Source organism: Lutra lutra, chromosome X (assembly GCF_902655055.1).
Source record: "Lutra lutra chromosome X, mLutLut1.2, whole genome shotgun sequence".
Taxonomy (NCBI): Eukaryota; Metazoa; Chordata; class Mammalia; order Carnivora; family Mustelidae; genus Lutra; species Lutra lutra.
In genome coordinates, this window is record NC_062296.1 from 61207242 (window position 1) to 61227946 (window position 20705).

The window sequence follows — 20705 nt, forward strand, 5'->3', positions numbered from 1 at the left end:
AGAAAGTGGGGAAGCAAAGGGGTGTTTTCCCTTTGTGATCATGAAGCCTCTGGAAACCTGCGTTCATCAACACTTTGCGTCATTTTTTATACTTTCATACTTTCTTCATTCCTCCCTGGATTTCTGAACCCCATTTTGCCAGACTCTTCCCCGAAGCATCCCGAACCATCCCAAACCAGCTATAGGAATTTCCCCAGAGTTCCCTGATTGTGCATCAGTGTGCATACCCTCACAAGTTCTCTCGATCCCAAGCTTCAGAAGTCCCCGCAGGTGTGGAGCCTGATTGCCTGGGGAGCTGGGGGAAGTTGTTGAGAAGTGATGTGGTTACTTGTGTGGGAATCCGGGCATTAGAATGAGTAAATGAGGGGCTCCTGGGTGGTGCAGTCGGTTAAACCTCCGACTCTTGGTTTTGGCTCAGGTGGTGATCTCAGGGTCATGGGATCGAGCCCCATGTAAGGCTCTGTGCTCAGCCCCAAGTCTGCTTAAGACTCTACCACTAATTATGTACTATACAGTGGCTAACTGAATAAAAAAAAAAAAGGAGTCTCTCCCTCTCCCTCTGCCCCCTCCCCGCTGTGCTCTGTCACTCTTTCTCCAATAAATACATAAATGTATATATAAAAAAATAAAGAATGAGTAAACTGCAATGGCAGGTCAGAGAACTTGTGACCTCTCAAGGCACATCTCCAGACTCCAGCTGCTCCATGCTGGGCTTCAGTAAGAAAGAATAACACTGGCAACAGCTGTCGTTTCCTGCGTGGATGTCAGCAGAGTTTAAATAATCTCACTTCAACAGTACGAAACTGCACAACCCAGCTAGACTTCCCAAGAGTCAAGGCGTGACACAGAGGAAATTATCAAAGTGTGCAAAGACACGTCAGGTAAAAATGAGAATAATAACCTGTTCAGTCTTAAGAAATGGCCTCAGACTACTGTGTTCCTTGGGGCCTTAGAATTGCCTCTTAGGTCAATTATCATATGGTTTCACTTATTTGTGGAGCATAACAAATAGCATGGAGGACAAGGGGAGATGGAGAGGAGAAGGGAGTTGAGGGAAATTGGAAGGGGAGGTGAACCATGAGAGACTATGGACTCTGAAAAACGATCTGAGAATTTTGAAGGGGTGGGGGGTGGGAGGTTGGGGGCACCAGGTGGTGGGTATTGTAGAGGGCACAGATTGCATGGAGCACTGGGTGTGGTGCAAAAATAATGAATATTGTTATGCTGAAAAAATAAAAAAATTAAAAATTAGAATTTCTTTCTAAAAAAAAAAAAAAAAGAATTGCCTCTTAGGTGCCTGGGGGGCTGCCCGGGGCACCGTGTGTGTGTGTGTGTGTGTGTGTGTGTGCGCGCGCGCTCCTACCACAGATGACTCCTGCTCCCCTCATCTCCCCATCCCCCACTCTCCATAAAGGGTGAAGAGGAAAAAAATGCTGAGAGCCTCCTACCCCTACTCCAGTTGGACTGGGGTGAGGGTGGAGAATTCAAGGGCTACAGTGGGTGATGTGGAGGAGAGCCAAGCTGATGCGGGCAGTGATTCCCAGAGTCCACAAGGATTTTTTAAAAAGAAAAAAGAAAAGAAAACACGGAATACTACTGTAGAGCTGACAGCCTACTGGTAGAATGGCTTTGAGAAAAAAACAGCTAAAAACAAAAACAAATACTTTCCCAAATACAGTGCTCTCCCACTGGTCAGTTGAGTAAAATGTCAGACTTACCTTGACATATTGTACAAGACGTTCATTTACGTTCACTTTGTAAGTCTCTAGACCCAGCTCCTTGGATAAACGTAAGATTCTGTTCTGGGTTGGTCCCACATAAGCCCCGCCAACATCTACGTAATCGACATGTTCATTCTGTAGAAAGAAAAAGTGGCCAGAAGACCTCAGTTAAAACTCGGGGGAAAAAAAAAAAAGCTTCGATGTCTTATTTAAAGACAAAAACAATTATTATTTACAACTCACATGTGCCTTGCTTTGCTCTTAGAGAGTGCAACTGAAAATGGCAACCCTTTCTCCCCTGCCCAAGGACCAGGAATAACCTGGTATGACACTCATCACACAGCAATCCCATTTGTATAGTTACTGGGGAGGCCGATTCGACAATGACACGTATCACAAATAAAAATTGCTGCAGTACATTCTGCTGATCTAGATCCTTTTCAAAGCATTTAAGTTTTTCTGTATGTTTTTCTTTGGGGCTGCTGGTGTAGGCCTAATTCTCTGATTTCCAACAGAAGAAGTTTTAAATCAGCCCACACCGATGACTCTTAATCTTATTTTAAAATATTAGCAGGGGGCAGGGGGCACCTGGGTGGCTCAGTGGGTTAAGTGTCTGCCTTCAGCTCAGGTCATGCTCCCAGGGTTCTAGGATCGAGCCCCGCATCAGGGAGCCTTCCTTTGCCTTTCCCCTGCACCCTGTTCATGCACTCTCTCTCTCTGTCAAATAAATAAATCTTTAAAAAAATAAAAAATAAAATAAAATACTAGCTGGGAAGAATATATCACAGGAAAAGGTACACAAAGCTATAAAAAGATTCATATTAGACCTAACAAATTATTTTATAAATATACAAACCTTCCTTCATAAACCGAAATTTACTTTCCCCTCTTTTGTGCAGTTCTACATTTTCTCCAGCTTTTTTATGAACACATTTCCCGGTAATTTAATCAATAGACTGAATATTGGTGACTTACATCTCCTCCGTGTTTTTGTAATAACTTCTTTTGGGTCTGCTTCTATTTTGTTGTCTATATCCGTTCTCATCCATGTTGCCTTTCCTCCTTGTTTGCCTGATTATTCTCTACTGAGTGCCACTCATTGAATTTGAAAAAAAATACAAACTAACTCGAATCCTAGGAGGATATCTTTCTCAGAGAGGATTTCTGTCTGCTTCTGCCCAGCATCTGGGGGCCCTTATAATATGAGATAACTTTATTGCATTTCCTGGGCCTGATACAATTTGAAGCCAAGCTGAAATGCACACACACTCCGGTCTTCTTACAGCTCATCCCAAGGACACAGGCCAACCCAAAGCATGAGAGCTGTACCAATGCCTCCCTTCATTTGCACACAGTCTGGTGGACTCTGGACTTGACGCTCAGTTGCCCTAGCTTTGGATGATTTTTGCAAGTCCTTCTCAGCCTCTCGCTTCTTCGGTGATCAGTAAACTCCCCCTCCCCCTCCCCACCTTCCAGGGCAAAAGTAGGCCAAACCTTCCTGATGGCGGCCCAGTGATTCTTCACTACCTTCTTAGCCCTCTGATGCTTTGAAGATTCGTGTGTATACAGTGCAATTTGTCCATTCTCTTTGCATTTAGTAGGAGGGTTGGGGCAATTCGCCTAAGTGTTATTTCAGAAAAGTGATTTTCTAGTATCATTCAATTTGCCTTCCTGGCAAAACACAACCTGATGTTATCTTTCTATCACAGGATATGTTTTGCTAACATTTTGTTTAGGATTTTTGTAGCCAAGTTCATGAGTGAAATTCAGATTCTTCTACAACCCTAGTCTCCCCTTTGTGTTAGAGTATTGCTAATCTCATAAATTAGTGATCATACTTTCTTCTAGTCTTTGGAAGTGTTTGTATATACATAGAATTATTTATTCTTTAAACATTGGGTAGAATATAATTCTAGAGCTATCTAGGCTTGCTGTTTCCATTGTTGAAAAATCTTAAACTATGAGATGCAATTTGCTTTGAGGCTAAACCACGACCCATATTTTCTATTTCTTTTTAAATCAGTTAATTTTGGTAAACATATTTTTCCTTATACGTTTTGTGTGTGTTTCAAAACTATTGGTTTAAAGTTAATAACATCCTTTTTTCATTTCTTTACTGGATCACTGGTTATATCTACATTTTCATCCCTTTTATTGTTTATTTGAGATGTCCCTTTTTTCTTTTTCTTGAAAAATCTTACCAGATACTTCTCTATTTTTAGTTTCTTCAAAGAATCAACCTTTGTCTCATTGATCCTCTTCATTGAATATTTATTTTCTATATCATGGATTTATACTATTTCCCCCTTTTAGATTTTTTTTTTAAAGATTTTATTTATTTGAGAGACAGAGATCACAAGTAGGCAGAGAGGCAGGCAGAGAGAGGAAGCAGGCCTCCCGCTGAGCAGAGAGCCTGATGCAGGGGCTCGATCCCAGGACCCTCAGATCATGACACGAGCTGAAGGCAGAGGCTTTAACCCACTGAGCCACCCAGGTGCCCCTCCCCCTTTTAGATTTATTATATTCTTAATTTTCTAACTCCTCACATGCTTTGTTCATTCATACTGAGCCTTTTTTTTCCCCCCAATGGAAGAATTTAGGCTATAAATCGTCCTCTAAATATTGCCTTAACACAACTTTATTTTGAATATTTCCATGTGCAGTCTTAAGTATTTTCATGTTTCCATTACAATTTCTCTTTAGACTTGTGTTTCTAAAAACTGTTGGATTTTAACTTCTACAGCTGGGATTTTTTTTTTTTTTTTTAGTTATCTTTTTGTCATAAGTGCACTGTGGTAAAAAAATGTGGTTTCTATGACAATTTTTGAGGCTCATGTTATGACCTAGCACATGACCAATTTTCAAAGATTTTCCTATTTGCTTGAAAAAAATATAGTCCATAAAATGATATGCATGGCTTATACATGTCCATCAGAATGAGCTTAATTGTGCTCAGACTTTTTCTGTTTGAAAATTATGTAAAAAATCCCCTACTCCATTGGGCATTTATCTTTGATTCCTGTTAATTTTTGCTTTATATTTTGAGGTCACATTATTCACTGTATAAAAGTTCAGAACCATTTGATTTTCTGTCTTTTATCATTATGTACTGATACTTATTTCAATGACTTTTTTTTGTTCAAAGTTTACTTCGTCTGATATTAATATAGCTATAACAGCTTAGATTAGTATTTGTCTATCTTTTTCTATCTTTCAGTTAGAGTTTGTAGTCTGACGATTGTTTTCCTTTGACAAACTTAGCATTTACATATATTATTATTCCTTTTTAAGTGCTTTAGCTTACTTCTTATTTTATTATGCCTATTCAAATAGTTTTTCCCCAGATTTCTTTCCTTCTTTTGGAATGAGGGGTTTCTTCTTTTTTCTTTTTAAGTTTTTTTCTTGTACTTGTTTGGAAGTTAGTCAGGCCTATTTCAGACTTTTTCCTAGCAATATTAACATGCACACTTAATATAGTCTAAAGTTTATGAGTGGATTATCTTCCTACTGAAAACTACGAAAACCTTCATGCTCCAACTGTGATCACCCTTTTTCCAATCTCTAAGCTATAAAAGTACTTTGGTTCAGATTTGTATCAAAGCAAATCTGACACTACTTTGTTTTATTGTTTTGATGTTGCCGTATTATATTTAAATATTTACCAATATCTTTGCTCACTGTCCCCTCTTGAATCTCAGACCTTTTATTTGTAATCTTTTTCCTTCTCCTTGAAATACATTTTTCTTTATCATCTCCTCCAGTCTGGGTCCTAAAGTCTTTGTTTTTGTCAGTCTGGGAAAAAGATTTTTTCAAGCAGGTAATGAATTCAGTTTAGTTCCTCTTTCTCACTGTCTCAGAACATTAAAGATATCTTCTGGAAGGGTGCCTGGGTGGCTCAGTGGGTTAAAGCCTCTGCCTTCAGCTCAGGGCATGATCTCAGGGTCCTGGGATCAAGCCCCGCATCAGGCTCTCTGCTCAGCAGGGAGCCTGCTTCCCTGCCTCCTTCTCTGCCTACTTGTGATCTCTGTCTGACAAATAAATAAATAAAATCTTAAAAAAAAAAGATATCTTCTGGCATCTGTTTTTGTTGTCCAAGGGTCGCTCATAAATTTAATTGTTGATTTTTTTAAGAGTATGTATGATTTGCCTTTTTTGCTCTTTAAAAAATAATTGCTTGTGAGATCTCTTTTCTTTGGTATACTGCAGCTTCTCTGTCCCTGGGTGAGAACTTCTTTTCCTTTATCATGCATTGAACCTGATAAGTTTCGTCTTATCTTCCAACAATGCTGGGAATATCAGCTAGTATTTTTTTATACCATCATAACTCTGTCTTTCATGTCTTAGCTGCCCACCACCCCTGAAAACATATTTTCTAATCTTCGCTTCAGAATTGCATGCTAGGCAGTTTTTCTAGATCTAGCAGTTCATTCGCTGTCTCTAGCTGTGTCTAATATACTGTTAAATCTGCCTGCTGAATTTTTTCATTTTAATTAGTATATTTTCATTTCTAGAATTTTTTAAAAATTTACTTGATCATTTTTTAGTTTCTTTACCCTGATCCTAGTTTTTAAACCACTTATTTTCTTTCAAACATGCTGAACAGAAAAACCAAAGATTAAAAAATAAATTAATTAAAAAATTTAAAAATAAAACAAAAACATGCTTAACTATAATATTTTACTCTTTGCATTATATGACTGTTACAAAATCTTTCTGGATCTTTTTCTTTTATGCTTGTCCTTTTTTGGTGCCTCTTTTCCTAGTGCGCTTTTTCATTTTTAACTATGAGTTACTTATTTTCTTTGGAACATTTCCTGTGTAAATGATTTGAGGCCTGGGTGGAAAGGATTTGAGTCTATTTTTGCTTTGGGGATTCATTTGTTTATTCAACAAACAGATTGTGCTTTCCTACAAGATGCCAGGTACTCTTCAAGGAGCTTCTGTTACATCAGTAAACAAAACAAAGATCCCTGCTCTAAAGGAACTTACATTCAATGGGAAGAGACCCATTGGGAATAAACCCCAAACATAATAACTAAGTATCTCAGAAGTTGATAAGAACAATGAAAAACAAAAAAATTACAGTAGGACAAGAGGTCTAAAACAGCAGAGGAGAAAAGAAAAGGTTGCAATTCAACATACGATGGATATGTCGGCCTCCTTGAAGAGGTAATATCTGCATAAAGACTCGAAGGAAATGAAAGGATTGTCCACATGCCAGGAGAAAAGCATTCCCGGCAGAAATTAACAAGACGGGAAAAACAAGTGTTGGTGAGGATGTGGAGAAAGGGGAACCCTCTTACACTGTTGGTGGGAATGCAAGTTGGTGCAGCCACTCTGGGAAACAGTACAGAGGTTCCATAGAGCTACCCTATGACCCCGCACTTGCACTACCAGGTATTTACCCCAAAGATATAGATGTAGTGAAAAGAAGGGGCACATGCACCCCACTGCTCATAGCAGCAAAGTCCACAATAGCTAAACTGTGGAAGGAGCCAAGATGTCCTTCAACCGATGGATGGATAAAGAAGATGTGGTCCATATATACAATGGAATATTACTCAGCCATCAGAAAGGATGAATACCCAACTTTTGCACTGACATGAGTGGAACTGGAGGGGATTATGCTAAGTGAAATAAGTAAAGCAGAGAAAGACAATTATCATATGGTTTCACTCAAATGTGGAACATAAGGAGTAGCATGGAGGACCACAGGGAAGGGAGAGAAAACTGAAGGGGGAGAAATCAGAGAGGGAGATGAACCATGAGAAACTATGGACTCTGGGAAACAAACTGAGGATTTCAGAGGGGAAGGGGGTGGAGGGATGGAGTAACCGGGTGATAGGTATTAAGGGAGGCACATGTTGGGATAAGCACTGGGTGTTATATGCAACTAATGAATTGCTGAACACTACCACAAAAAGTTATGATGTGCTATATGCTAACTGAACATAATAATTAAATAAAACATACAGACCAATCAAATAACATGCAAATGCTTATTAAATGTCTACTCTGAAACAAACAAAGAAAATACAGCCAGTGCAAACTCTAAGGCAGAGGGAGTCTACTGTGTTCAAGAAATAGGAGACCAGTATGGCTAAAACAGAGTGAGCAAGGAAAAGAGAACTGAAGGGGCACCTGGGTGGCTCATTTGGTTAAGTGTCTGACTCTTGATTTCCGCTCAGGTCATGATCTCCGGGTTGTGAGAGCAAACCCCACACTGGGCTCTGTACTGATGTGGAGCCTTCTTGGGATTATCTTTCTCTCTCTCTCCCTCTGTCCCTCCCTCCCTTAAAAAAAAAAGGAAAAGAGAACTGGGGATGAGGTTACACAGGTTGTTGGGGGCAGGTCACAGAAAGCTTCACAGGGCATTGTAAGGACACCGGCTTCGCCTCTGAGAAGGAAAGCCTCTGGAAGCTTTTGAGCAGAGACGTGCCAAGATCTGACTTAGGTCTGAAAGGCTCACTCTGGCTGCTGTACTAAGAGTAGGTTCTAGGAGGCGAGGGTAAAGCAGGGAAGTCAGTTTCAGGAGGCCATCGCAGCAATCTGGCCAGAGATGTTGGTGGCTCCCCCCAGGCGGTAGCCATGGAAATGGTACAGAGTGTTGAATTCTGGTGGTATTTTGAAGGCTGAGCCAACAGAATGAATGTGGGGTCTGAGAGTATTGAGCATGATGCTTGAGGTCTTTGGAGTTGCTATCCTTTGATACCGGGAAGGCTGCTGGAATGGCAGTCTTGACGGAGAACATCAGAAATTCAGGTCGGGTACATGAAATCTGAGATGTCTGTTCAACCTCCAGGAGATCTGCAAATTTCTGATTTCCACGTCAAGGCAGCAGTGTATATTTCATTCAGCACTGGGCTTATTGCCAAGGGGAGCGTTAATCAGGGCTTCCCATTCTGCCCTAATATCAGAAATGAGGTGTGCCTTTCACTTCTTTCACCTGTCCCTTATATAATCCTCACCTTCTCTTTACTAAGCCTCTAAACCTTCTCCAGCACCCTTTTAAAATATAAAACAGAACTGGCATCAGGGCTCCAATAAATTTCTAGGCTTTGACAAAGACAGCATTCATGGGAATTTCCACACATGATGTCTTTAGAATACTGACACTATCTTTAAAGCAAATAACCCTAAGTAGTAAAAAGTGTGAGGCATTTTACAGAATATTTCTTATTTTTACCACACGAATTATTATAACATTACCGACTATACTCCCTAGGCTGTACTTTCCTTTTTTATTTTTTTTAAGATTTATTTATTTATTTATTTATTTGACAGAGACACAGTGAGAGAGGGAACACAAGCAGGGGGAGTGGGAGAGGGAGAAGCAGGCTTCCTGCTGAGCACGGAGCCGGATGCGGGACTCAATCCCAGGACCCTGGGACCCTGACCTGAGCCGCAGGCACACGCCTAACGACCGAGCCACCCAGGCACCCCTAAGGGTGTACTTTTCAACGCTTTCAAGTGACTTTTTATTTTATAACTGGAAATTTGTACCTCTTAATCCCCTTTATGTAATTTGTCCACCGCCCCCCCCCCCCACAAGTATCTCCCTCTTGGCAACCACCAGTTAATTCTCTGTACTTAGTCTGCTTCTGGCTTAGCTTGTTTTCTTTGTCTTCGTTTGTTTTCTTTTACAGGATGTTTCTTTACAAAGGTGAAAGATTCTAAAGCAGGTGCGTCAGGTTCAGCATGAACATATCGGAACTCTAATACCATATTCTGCTATATTGTGCCTCCATCTTGAAGGTCTTGATTTTGATCTTATTTCTCAGCCTCTGAAAAGGCCACAAACATTCAACTATATTAGGAAACAAATACACCAGCATTGCAACAGCCCCACAGGCATTTGGACTTTGTAAAGTTGGTCCTGAAGAACGATAAATGAACCATACTAAGAAAAAATTGGCAAGTTTTTTTTTTAAATTTACTTTAGGTAGGCTCCACACCAAACATGGGGCTTGAACTCATGACCCTGCGATCAAGCATCACATGCTCTATCAACCGAGCCAGCCAGGTGCCCTTAAAGATTTTATTTTTAAGCAATTTCTACACCCAAGGGGCTCGAGCCCACAACCCCGAGATCAAGAGTTGCACCCTCTACCAACTGAGCCAGCCAGGTGCCCCAAAAAATTGGGAAGTTCTGAACTCATAGGAGATCTCTCTGAACAGCCACCAAGTGAAATACCAAATTTAACATTTCAGTGCTTAAAGATCCAGAGTAACTCGTAGTGCGTCTCCACCCCGAATTATCCTAATTGACTATGCTCTCAGAAGCAATTCTAACAATATGTGATTCAGTTTCTTACAGCATTTCTGTCCCTTTTTCGCAAAGTTCTTTTTTCTCCTTTTACTCAACTGAAATCTTATAAATGTCAAGTCCCAGTCTGTAAGCACTGCAAAGTGCATTTCAAAGTACCTTCCTCATATACCTAAGGAGTTACAATATCATGGTCAATACACAAGAGTTCCTGTATGGGGCTGACATGTATAAATGATGCTGTGTGAAAAATCAGCCTGGGGCAATAAAGCAGCTGGGGAGAGGCATGTTGGAATTCTCATTTCCCTTATATCAAGAAACCTATCCTTAACTGAGAATCTGCAACATGACTGATGCTCCTATTTAATAACCAAAAGGTTTTAGAGATAAGAAACGTGGGGCTAAGGAACAACTTAATAACTATCACCAAAGTGAAGGAATAATTTTCAGAAAATGACAGGAGAATTGTATCCAACAAGGTCAGACAGCAGGATACGCAATCCTTCTTTTGCACTCTAACACACGTCTTCAACTAGAATTTGAAGCTGCAAAGGAGCTTCGAGTACATTTCGATTGTATCTTCACTGCCCAGATGGGCAAACAGATATAAAGCGCTAACAGCACTTACCCAAGCTAAGACAGTATGTCAGGCAGTGCAGGGGCCTGAATCCCAGGGTCCTGGCTTCCAGACCACCAGCCTCCCAGTGGACTACGTCCGAGGAAGCACTCAGAAATTCTCCCAATACAAATAATCCGGATTTACATTAATTTCAAGCCAGCAAGCAAACAGGGAAACACTTCCGTAGCAGCCCCCGGGGACCCTGTTGAAACCCAGATTTGGATTCAGTGGGTCTGGGACAGGGCCTGAGACTCTGCATTTCTATCATGCTCCGGGGGGACTCTGAGGCTGCTGGGCCATGGATCACACTTTGAGTGGCAATGCTGGGGAGCACTCTCAGAGCTGAGCTGAGTGAAAACGGACTCATGGTACATCCTTGTACATCTAAAAAGGTAGGAAGCAAATGACAGAGGGAACGTGGTGTGGTATGACTGGAAGAGCTGGTACAATATGCTAGTTCAGATGTTGGTTGGCCCTTCCATATCCATTCATATGGCCTTGCCCACCACGCCTGCTTCTGTGATGCAGCCTGGAAATGTTAAACACTTGCTTTCTCAGGCTCCCTAGTGGCTAAGGGTAGCTATGTGCCCCAACTCTGGCCAGGGGACTGGAGAATGCCCGCCAGGTTCTTCTTGTAAAGGAAAAGCTCGGTTTCAGATAAAACTGGGGCTGCCTCACCAAGAACCAGACTCTTAACTCTAGAGAACAAACAGATGGTCACCAGAGGGGAGGGGGTGGGGGGATGGGTGGAGCAGGGGCTGGGAATGCAGGAGGGCACTTGCCCAGATGAGCACCGGGTGTCGTATGGAAGGATAGAATCACTGCATTGTGCACCAGAAACGAAGAGTACATGGCTTGTTAACTAACTGAAGGTTAAATACAAACTTAAACGGAAAACTGGGACTGCCTCTTCATGCTTCTTCCTGTCTTAAACGAGGGCTCTTTGCCTAGAGTCGCAGCAGCCATCTGGTTACCATCAGGCAATAAGCCAACATACAAAGAACGGCTGAGCAGGAAAGACATGAAGAGCGGAAAGCCTTGACAATGAAGCCCAGCGCCTGCAGCAGCCCGGACTCCCTGCCTCCAGACTTCTTCTCACGCAAAGTAACCGAATGTTTGTATTGCTCAAGCTGTTGTAATGAGCACCGCCTAAGCCATTTTGCTGTAAGTCTGATACCTCTTCTAATTAGATAAATCCTTCGTCTCTTGCCAGTCATTGCAACTGTCTGGTTTTGTCCTGTCGGCCTCTCGCCTGTAAAACAGTCTATTTGTGTGCTCTAGAAAAGGTTCTCATTCATGACCTAAATGCCAAACACAAGGGCGCCTGGGTGGCTCAGTGGGTTAAGTCACTGCCTTTGGCTCAGGTCATGATCTCAGGGTCCTGGGATCGAGTCCTGCATCGGGCTCTCTGCTCAGCAGGGAGCCTGCTTCCCTCTCTCTCTCTCTCTGCCTGCCTCTCTGTCTACTTGTGATCTCTCTGTCAAATAAATAAATAAAATCTTTAAAAAAAAATGCCAAACACAAGGGCCTCTCTTTGCAGCCCTCATCCTATGTCAAATACCCTTGGTGTCTGGCTCAGTGCAGCTTCCCTTCCTCTTTCCTCCACGGATTTGCATGGCACTGCTCGGACCCTGCCGCTTCTCTCTGGCTCCTCGGCCGTGGCCCCCGTTAAAGCTGTGTGCTCCCCAAACTTCCATATTTGGCCCTCTCTTCCCCACCCCATGTCGGCCCCCTGCACACTTTCATTGGCTCCCACTGCCACTGTGTCCTTGAATAACAGTAAACCATAGTTAGCAGGCATTTTTCTAGAATGGTGACATTAGTCCAAGTATGGAAAGAACTGAGCTTCCTCGTCATGTCCAGTGGGCCTTACCCGAAAGAAGAGTGTCTCTGGCAGCCGCAGTCCTTTTAGGGAACAAGGACCAAGGACAAAGTTGCATAAAAACATGCTATATTTGCTGTTGCTTCCTGCGGCACACGTCTTTTAAGTTGTGCATCCTTGGATAAACAAACAAGGACCCTATACTCTGTGTGTGTGTGTGTGCACTCATGTACACGTGTTGTGGGCATATAGTCACTTCAAGTCCAGCCAAATTGTAACCCCATCTGAGACACTACATACTCGATTTAGGTCTCCAGTGTGGAAATTATGACAGTGCACTGAAGTTATTTGTTCACATTTGTTTTCATCCCGAGACTATAAGCTACTGAAGGTCAGAGGCTGTCACTCTCAGCGAGTGCTTGTTGAAAAGCATGGACCCGTATTTGCTGGAGCAGTTTAGGGCTCTGGAGGATAAATGGCTTCACTACATGAACCCCTGAGATCACCTCGAGCTCTGGGACTTCCAGTGCCCCCCCTCTAGGGTGAGTGAGATATTACATGTAAGTGTAATCACTTACCCTCACGGTGTATGTTCTCCCTCCAACTCTGTCCCGTGCTTCTAAAACCAAAACGTTAATGTCATGTTCAGCTAAGAGTTTGGCAGCAGACAATCCTAAAAGGAAAAACAAAAAGAAAAACAAAAACGAAATCAAGGAACATATTAAGACCCAAACGTGAGATAGCCAGGAGTTAGGCAGAACTACACATAAAATGAAAGCAGGGCATCATACGTAACCCTTCATTTTGCTATCTTTTTAATAAAGTCTGACCATACTGTGATCGATTGAGCCACCAATTTGATAATCTAGCCTATATTACATTATCATAATTTTATCATCTCTCATAAGGTTGTTGACAAAATGTAATTATTTTTTTTAAAGATTTTATTTATTTATTTGACAGAGAGAAATCACAAGTAGGCAGAGAGGCAGGCAGAGAGAGAGGAGGAAGCAGGCTCCCTGCTGAGCAGAGAGCCCGATGTGGGGCTCGAACCCAGGACCTGGGATCATGACCTGAGACGAAGGCAGCGGCTTAACCCACTGAGCCACCCAGGCGCCCCCAAAATGTAATTATTTTTAAAATATATGCATTTTTGGTGATAATGAAATCCTATTTAAGAGAAGGTGCTGAACCCCTAAATCAACCTTTATTGTGCCCTTCTTCCAGAAAACCTGATTGCATAAACAGAAGAGTTTGTTTTCCTGGAAACTTCCCCTGGCTACACCAGCCCTCAGTATATCTGTGCTTTTCTCAACTTAAAAACCCCTTGTAGGGGCGCCTGGGTGGCTCAGTCAGGTAAGCGTCTGACCCTTGACTTCAGCTCAGGTCTTGACTTCAAGGTTGTGGGTTCGAGCCCCACATTGGACTCCACATTGAGTGTGGAGCCTACTTAACAAAACATAACCCTTATAATCACATCTTATGATTTCTATCTGAATTATATGCTTGCTAGGGCGTGTTTTTCCCACCAGATTCAAAGTTACCCAAGGTAGGAACCATGCATCACACTATTCATTGGCTCAAAGCTGAGAATGGGTTTTTCACATCTAAATAAAAACCGTTATAAAAGATGGGTTTAAAAGCTAATACAGTAATACCAGAAAAGGGAAATGTTGCAGATTAACATTATTATTGTGACAAAAAGGGTCAGGAACCTACCTATAGAGACTCCAACTGGCCAAAGATGGAACAATATAAGTATCAAATCAAATTAACAACTGCAGGAGGGAGATAGGGCAGGGGAAAAAATACAAAATAACTGCGGTGGCTGAAATCCATGAATTCCTAATAATACTAAACCAATTAAAAAAAAAAAAACTCTCCCTGGTTCTTTGGAGAAGGTTAAGGAACCACCTTACCAGTTTAGAAATGCCTAAAGGAAAAGCAAAGCATCTGGCATTAATCCTACCTCTCCTACTTGCAGTGAACTGCAAAGCAACCAAATAGCTAACAAAGGGAGGTTCTGCATCTAAAAGCATGCTAGCTAATCAGTGAAGACAAATAAAATTAGAACATCAGCACCCTGCAATGCCTAATCAACCAATGGACCTAGTGTAATAAGCATCAACATCTGCTAACATCACATAAAAAAAGAGAGATAACCAGATGTTATCTGCCTCCTGATGGAACAACACACCAGCATCTATGAAGTCATTAGGAAGGAAAGAAGGGGAGGGAGACAAGGGGCAAATACTAAATTCTAATGTGATCAAGCTTCTAGATCTACTTTAGGGCCAGAGGAACATGTTTAAATAGTACTACTGGGATGCAATCAAGAAAAGCCAGATTGTAGGAAATCCTACAGGACTGCCCTGGTTTTTGTTTTTGTTTTCTTGTTTTTTAACGACTTGCCCGCTCCTGTTCTCTCCCCCTCTTTATCCGTTGCAGGCTTTTCCCATAATCAATCTCATACATGGTTAGTTCTGTCTTGACGTCTGCTCTCAGAGGACCCAGACCGACACAGCATTTTGTCCATATACAGAATCAAGGATGAATCTGGGTTTAGGAGATCTAGAATGTGGGGAGGCTAAACCATAATATCGAGCACTGCTATCTGCTAATACTTGTATGTAGTTTTGACCCCTTCAAGTACAATGTAACATTACACTGCCGACATTCATGAAAGATTTAGGTATGCAACGAATCTTTGGAATCTGCTCATAAAGAAAGCATCCATCCTGTGACATTTAAATAAATTCAAACCAATGTCTGCAAACCTTGGTGCAATGTGTTCTCGGGGACAGAGCCAAAGGCTTCTTCTGCTGAGGGTCATTTAAAAAAAGGATGAAGTTGATGTTAAAAGCCTACTGATGCACAGATCTTCTAATGTCAAAGTACCACTCTATATTTAAATCCAGAGAAACTCAGATACAAAAAGGTTCCTTTCTTCCTTGTTCATCTTAATCAAACTATAAACAAATTAGAAAAATAAAGCCAAGGGTTTACTGGAGTTCATCGGTTGGTAGCTCCTCCTCTAAAGGACAAAGTCGCCCTCTGCATGCCGCCTACAAAGAAGCTGAGATGGCTTTGACCTCCAGCAGCCGTGGGTCCCACAGCGTCCGGCTCCCGGCTCCTAAGGCAGCCTAGCAGCTGGTTAGGGGCTACATATACAGATCAGGTTCATGTGCCTTGCCTGTTATCATCCCTGGGAGTTGATTTCATTGTCCCCATATACCAGATGAGAAAGCCAAGCACCCAAATGACCACAACAAAGTCTCCACAAAAGTCAATGGTTTTACTTCTCACACCCTCACTCGGAGCCTGAGAAAAATCATATTTAATGTGTAACACTAAACGAGTTTGGCGAGTGGCGTTCAGTGCCAATAAAGAATAAGCACCACTGGGGAATCTAGAGGGGATTGGGGGGAGCAGAACGAGCTGAGTTGGGACAATGACCACACCAGGGAAAAAGTCATTTTTGGATATAAACAAAATTAAAAAGCTGACCACAAGGGTTGTTGCTGCATTCCAAGAAAATGATTGGGCCTACCTCAGCAAGGAAAGATTCAACTCTTAGTTAAGAAATAAAGAAAATATTTAAAACATTTTAAAAGGATTTCAGAAAAAAAATGCTTTTAAAAAGTTCTTGGGGGTGGCTGGGTGGCTCAGTTCGTTGGGCATCCGACTCTTGATTTCAGCTTGGGTCACGATCTTGGGGTTGTGAGATGGCACCCGTATAGGACTCCATGCTCAGTGTCTCATGCGCTCTCTCTCTCTCTCTCTCAAATAAATAAAATCTTTAAAAACGTCTAGGAATTTGAAGAGGGAAGATGTAAGTTATCTAGAAAAAATATTTCTTCTACAACACTGAATAAATGGGGTTCCGATGTTTCAGTTTGTGTGTTTATTGTGAACAAGATAAGGAACTTCCACAATAATTGAAAGATTAGAAAATACCGAATATGGAAATAAAAGCTAGGGCCATTTTTTAAAAAAAGTTATTTAAAGATTTATTTATTTGAGAGAGAAAGAGTGTGCATACACACGAGGAGTTGGAGCAGAGGGAGAAAGAGAGAAAATCTCTCAAAAGCCTGAGATCATGACCTGAGCCAAAATCAAGAGTTAGATGCTTAACCGACTGAGCCACCCAGGGGCCCAAAAACTTGTTTCTGAATAATAATTAATAATTAATTTTGAATAGATAATTCAGTAAGTCGAAAATAAGGCACAGGCAAATACTTACAGTCCAGGAAGGTTTTTCTACTATTATAACTGTGGCTGTTGATTTGAATAAAACTGACGCCTTCTTCAAGGTGAAAGTCTTGGATACTCCTTAACTCCTATTTTGTTCTTACTCGGTGTATCACTCACTATGTATCACCTCCCCCATCACCACAAAACTCAATAATCATTCACAGAAAAAAGTCATGTCAATTGTCAACTCCACAGATTAGCTTAAAGACTTCTGCCTTTAACTTTCAAAATATTTACTTAGCTTTTTTTTTTGTAAATGGGATAAAATTTTTAGAAAAGAAAAGGCTTTTAAGTCTGAAGGCAAGTCACCAAATACAATGTAGCTATTGCAAAATGGATTTTATTATTTTTTAAATTGAAATATAGGGCTCCCCACAAGGGTAGCTACCATTTGTCACCATACAAAGCTATTACAATACCATAGACTATATTCCTTATGCTGGACCTTTCCTCTCCGTGACTGATTCCTTCCATAAAAAAGATTTTATACTCAAATTCTTTAATTTTCATATTTGTTATGAACAGAACAATAAATCTCATATAGATTTAATGTTCATCTTTTTCCAAAGAAAAATAGATTAGCCAAAGCTAAGACCACTGAATGCCATAGCTCCTCATTTCATTCATTTTCCATCATTTCATTGCCACATGGAATCCTGAGTGATAGAAGAGACCTGCCCCCCACCCAACCCTCCTGGTAGGCACCATCCCCCCCTCCCCTGCCAAAATAAGGAAAGGGTTTGTTACAGTGGTATGCTGCTAAATGGTTAACAACCATCTCTGGGCTGTGGGGAGGGAGAGGGCACCTGATTTGTACCACTGGGGTTTCTGTGGTGTATAGACATTCCCATGATGTCTGATTTCAAACTACTTATTTCAAGCTACCCATGTGGTATCACCAAATGTGGAATTGGAAAAAGGCCTCCCCAGCCAGTAGAAGCCGGCTCCCTCACACACTGTTAGAGGTATAAACTCTCGGCCTCAGATCTGTGAGGAGAGGGATAAAGTCAGGGAGGGGAGAGTGTGTATTAAATCAGCAGGTGTACGAGATACAAGTGTCCTTGTGCCTAAAGTCTCTGGTTCTCCCACGGAGAACCTCCATTTGGAGGGAAGAGGTCTAAGTGGGCACTGGTAGAATCTACCATTCATTGCACATGCACCTAGAGCTGTTCCTCTCCCAAATCATGGCAAAGCAAACTCCTTAGAAGGGAAAGAGCCCAGGACTCTCAAACGTCCTGTGGTTTTCTATGAGGGTTAAGAGCCCGGAGAAGTCATGTTCACAAAGAGTTTGATCAAGACTTACTGTGTAGGGGCACCTGGGTGGCTCAGTGGGTTAAGCCTCTGCCTTCAGCTCAGGTCATGATCTCAGAGTCCTGGGATCGAGTCCCACATCGGGCTCTCTACTCAGCAGGGAGACTGCTTCCTCCTCTCTCTCTCTCTCTCTGCCTTCCTCTCTACCTACTTGTGATCTCTCTCTGTCAAATAAATAAAATCTTAAAAAAAAAAAAGACTTACTCTGTAAATCAGGATCTGATCACTTTTAAAATGCAAAAAAAAAAAAAATCTGAAAAACAGGAAAATCAGAGGAGCAGGGCACAAATCTTGAATCACTCTGCAATTAAGTAGCTTAAATAGGAACGAGGAGTTTAAAACAATACAGTTCCTCTCCCGATATTCCTTCTATCATTTGGGTTTCACATAAACCAGAATAAAACAGGTGAAAGGATGTATTAGATAGGTTTAAAAAAAAAAAAGCCAGGCTGCTTTTAAAAACACACGCCGGGGCGCTTGGGTGGCTCAGTGGGTTAAAGCTTCTGCCTTCGGCTTGGGTCATGATCTCAGGGTCCTGGGATGGAACCCCGCATCAGACTCTCTGCTCAGCAGGGAGCCTGCTTCCTCCTTTCTCTCTCTGGCTGCCTCTCTGCCTACTTGTGATCTCTGACTGTCAAATAAATAAATAAAATCTTTAAAAAAAATAAAAATACACATCGTCTGAGAGTTCAGGCAACTGTTTTTTGTTTTATACAACAATACTGAAAAATCGTGCTCGATCTGAGATACTATAGAGCAAATAGAAGCAAAATACTTTCTTTAGTTTCTTTCTTATCTAATTAATTAATTAATTAATTACTGCTGGTTATTGGGCCAGGAGGGCCCGGAGGAGATGGAGGAGGCAGGCAGCAGCGGTGCTGCTATGGCAACCTCAGACCAAGCTCCAGCTTCTTAAAGCCACTGCCCTTGGAAATGACGTTCCAGCAGATTCTGCACTGCCTCTCAACATCCGGCCGTGCCTAACCTCCCCATAGAAACGGTACAGGCAATGATCTCACCCATGCGGTGCACCTGGTGATGGAATTAATCATACCTGCAATGAAGCCTTGGAAGAAATGGTCCTCTGCTTCCTGGGATAGAAATCTGTTACTGTGGAACCCAGCCTCACACTTAGCCCCGCCTCCTCTAGCTCTCTGAAGGCCCTTCCCTTCACTGTCCTTCCTCAAGGACCTGCATATTACTTTATTTGACAGAAAAGAAGCAATTCGTCCATTTGACTTGTGCTACCCTTTCCAGTTCAATTTCTGGTTTTGCTTCCACAACAGATGATCTGGTGTCTTTTCCACTCCTTCACTAGAACAAACCTTGAAACAGAGCCCATTCCTCGTGACAAGTGTCCGGGGAACACACTTTCAATACAGGCAGGTGTTTTCATCTTCTGTCACACTCTGTCCCTGTCAGCCTGTTTTATTTTTCTTCTTCCCGCCCAGTGCCACCTGGCACCAGACACGGAGCATTTATGGCACCTGCACTAGAATGAAGTCCCCAAGCAAGGTGGGTCACAGGGGCATCTCCAGCTCAATACGTCTCAAGCAGGACACTTACTATCTCCCCAGAACTCAGTCCTCCCCCCTGGCCCTCTGCAACTCAGTAAATGGCACCACCATTTACTTAAGACGCTCGGGTCAAAACTCTCGAAGCTATTCCTGATTCTTCTCCTTTTGTCACTTACCTCATCCATTCGAGGGGCAGGTCCTCTTGGTTGTGGCCTCAGACTATGTTCTGAATCTGCCTGCTTCCCATTGCGACTACAGACACTCTGGTGCAAGCCACAGTGGCCTTTTGCCCTCGCCCAAGGCACCATGATCTCTTGCCCAGAGATCTGACTCATAACTAGTGTGTTACGACTTTTTTGAGAACAGAAATGTGTTATACGTCTTTGCATCCCTAGAACAGAACCTGCCATGTTGCAGGTGCTTAAATGCTTGTTGCAATGAATAGAATAATCTCATACTGAGAAAATGAAACCATGCTCCCTGGATGAGGGCAACAGGGAAGTTTCTAATGCTTAGATTGTATGCATCTCGAGCAGCTAAGGAGACTGACAAGGACAGGGCGCCACATCATTTTAACCTTTGTGTCGAAGCCAGCCAGCGGAGTCTATACTACTAGTACATTTTCTGGTCTCTGATCCACTATTGTACTTTTTAGCAAAAGGGAACAGAGAGTATCAGTGTATACACGAACTTGTCCTGGACACATATAATCATTCCAATCTATGTATCCATCCCTACGTCCAACTGCAATTTGTCCTTCCTTTCAGAGAAATAATTCTCTGCTTTTGAAAATGCCAAATCTTCTAATCTCTTTGATAAGCTAAAAAGACAGTGCTGTCTCAAATGATAAATAGATGAAAACTAACAATTAACTTCAATTTGCCCGTAATTCGACAGACTGGTTGTCTAGACAGTCCTAATTTATTTGATTATTGTTCAGCATTCATCTTCACTCTAGATAAATGGATTTCATCCGAGTTTGGGAATGCAATTACCCCTTAATTCATGATCCACCCCATTCTTTTACTGAAACTTTAAAAATATACCAAGGGGTGGGGGATGGGTGCGCCAGGGTGGCTCAGCGGGTGAAGCGTCTGCCTTCAGCTCAGGTCATGATCTTGGGGTCCTGAGATTGAGCCCCGCACCGGGCTCCCTGCTCAGTGGGGAATCTGCTTTTCCCTCTCCATCTGCCCCC

The 20705-nt window shown here is 42.1% G+C and overlaps 1 protein-coding gene across 2 annotated transcripts in view; it reads right to left on the reverse strand.

Annotated features, from left to right (window-relative positions):
* MAOA (monoamine oxidase A) overlaps positions 1-20705 on the reverse strand; it is a 68546-nt gene that overhangs the window by 34575 nt on the left and 13266 nt on the right. For both annotated transcript variants that reach the window (XM_047715216.1, XM_047715218.1), the window contains exons 2-3: positions 13007-13101; positions 1719-1856 (exon numbers count right to left, since the gene is read on the reverse strand). In XM_047715216.1, the coding sequence (XP_047571172.1) occupies positions 1719-1856; positions 13007-13101 (233 nt within the window). The remainder of the gene's footprint in view (positions 1-1718; positions 1857-13006; positions 13102-20705) is intronic.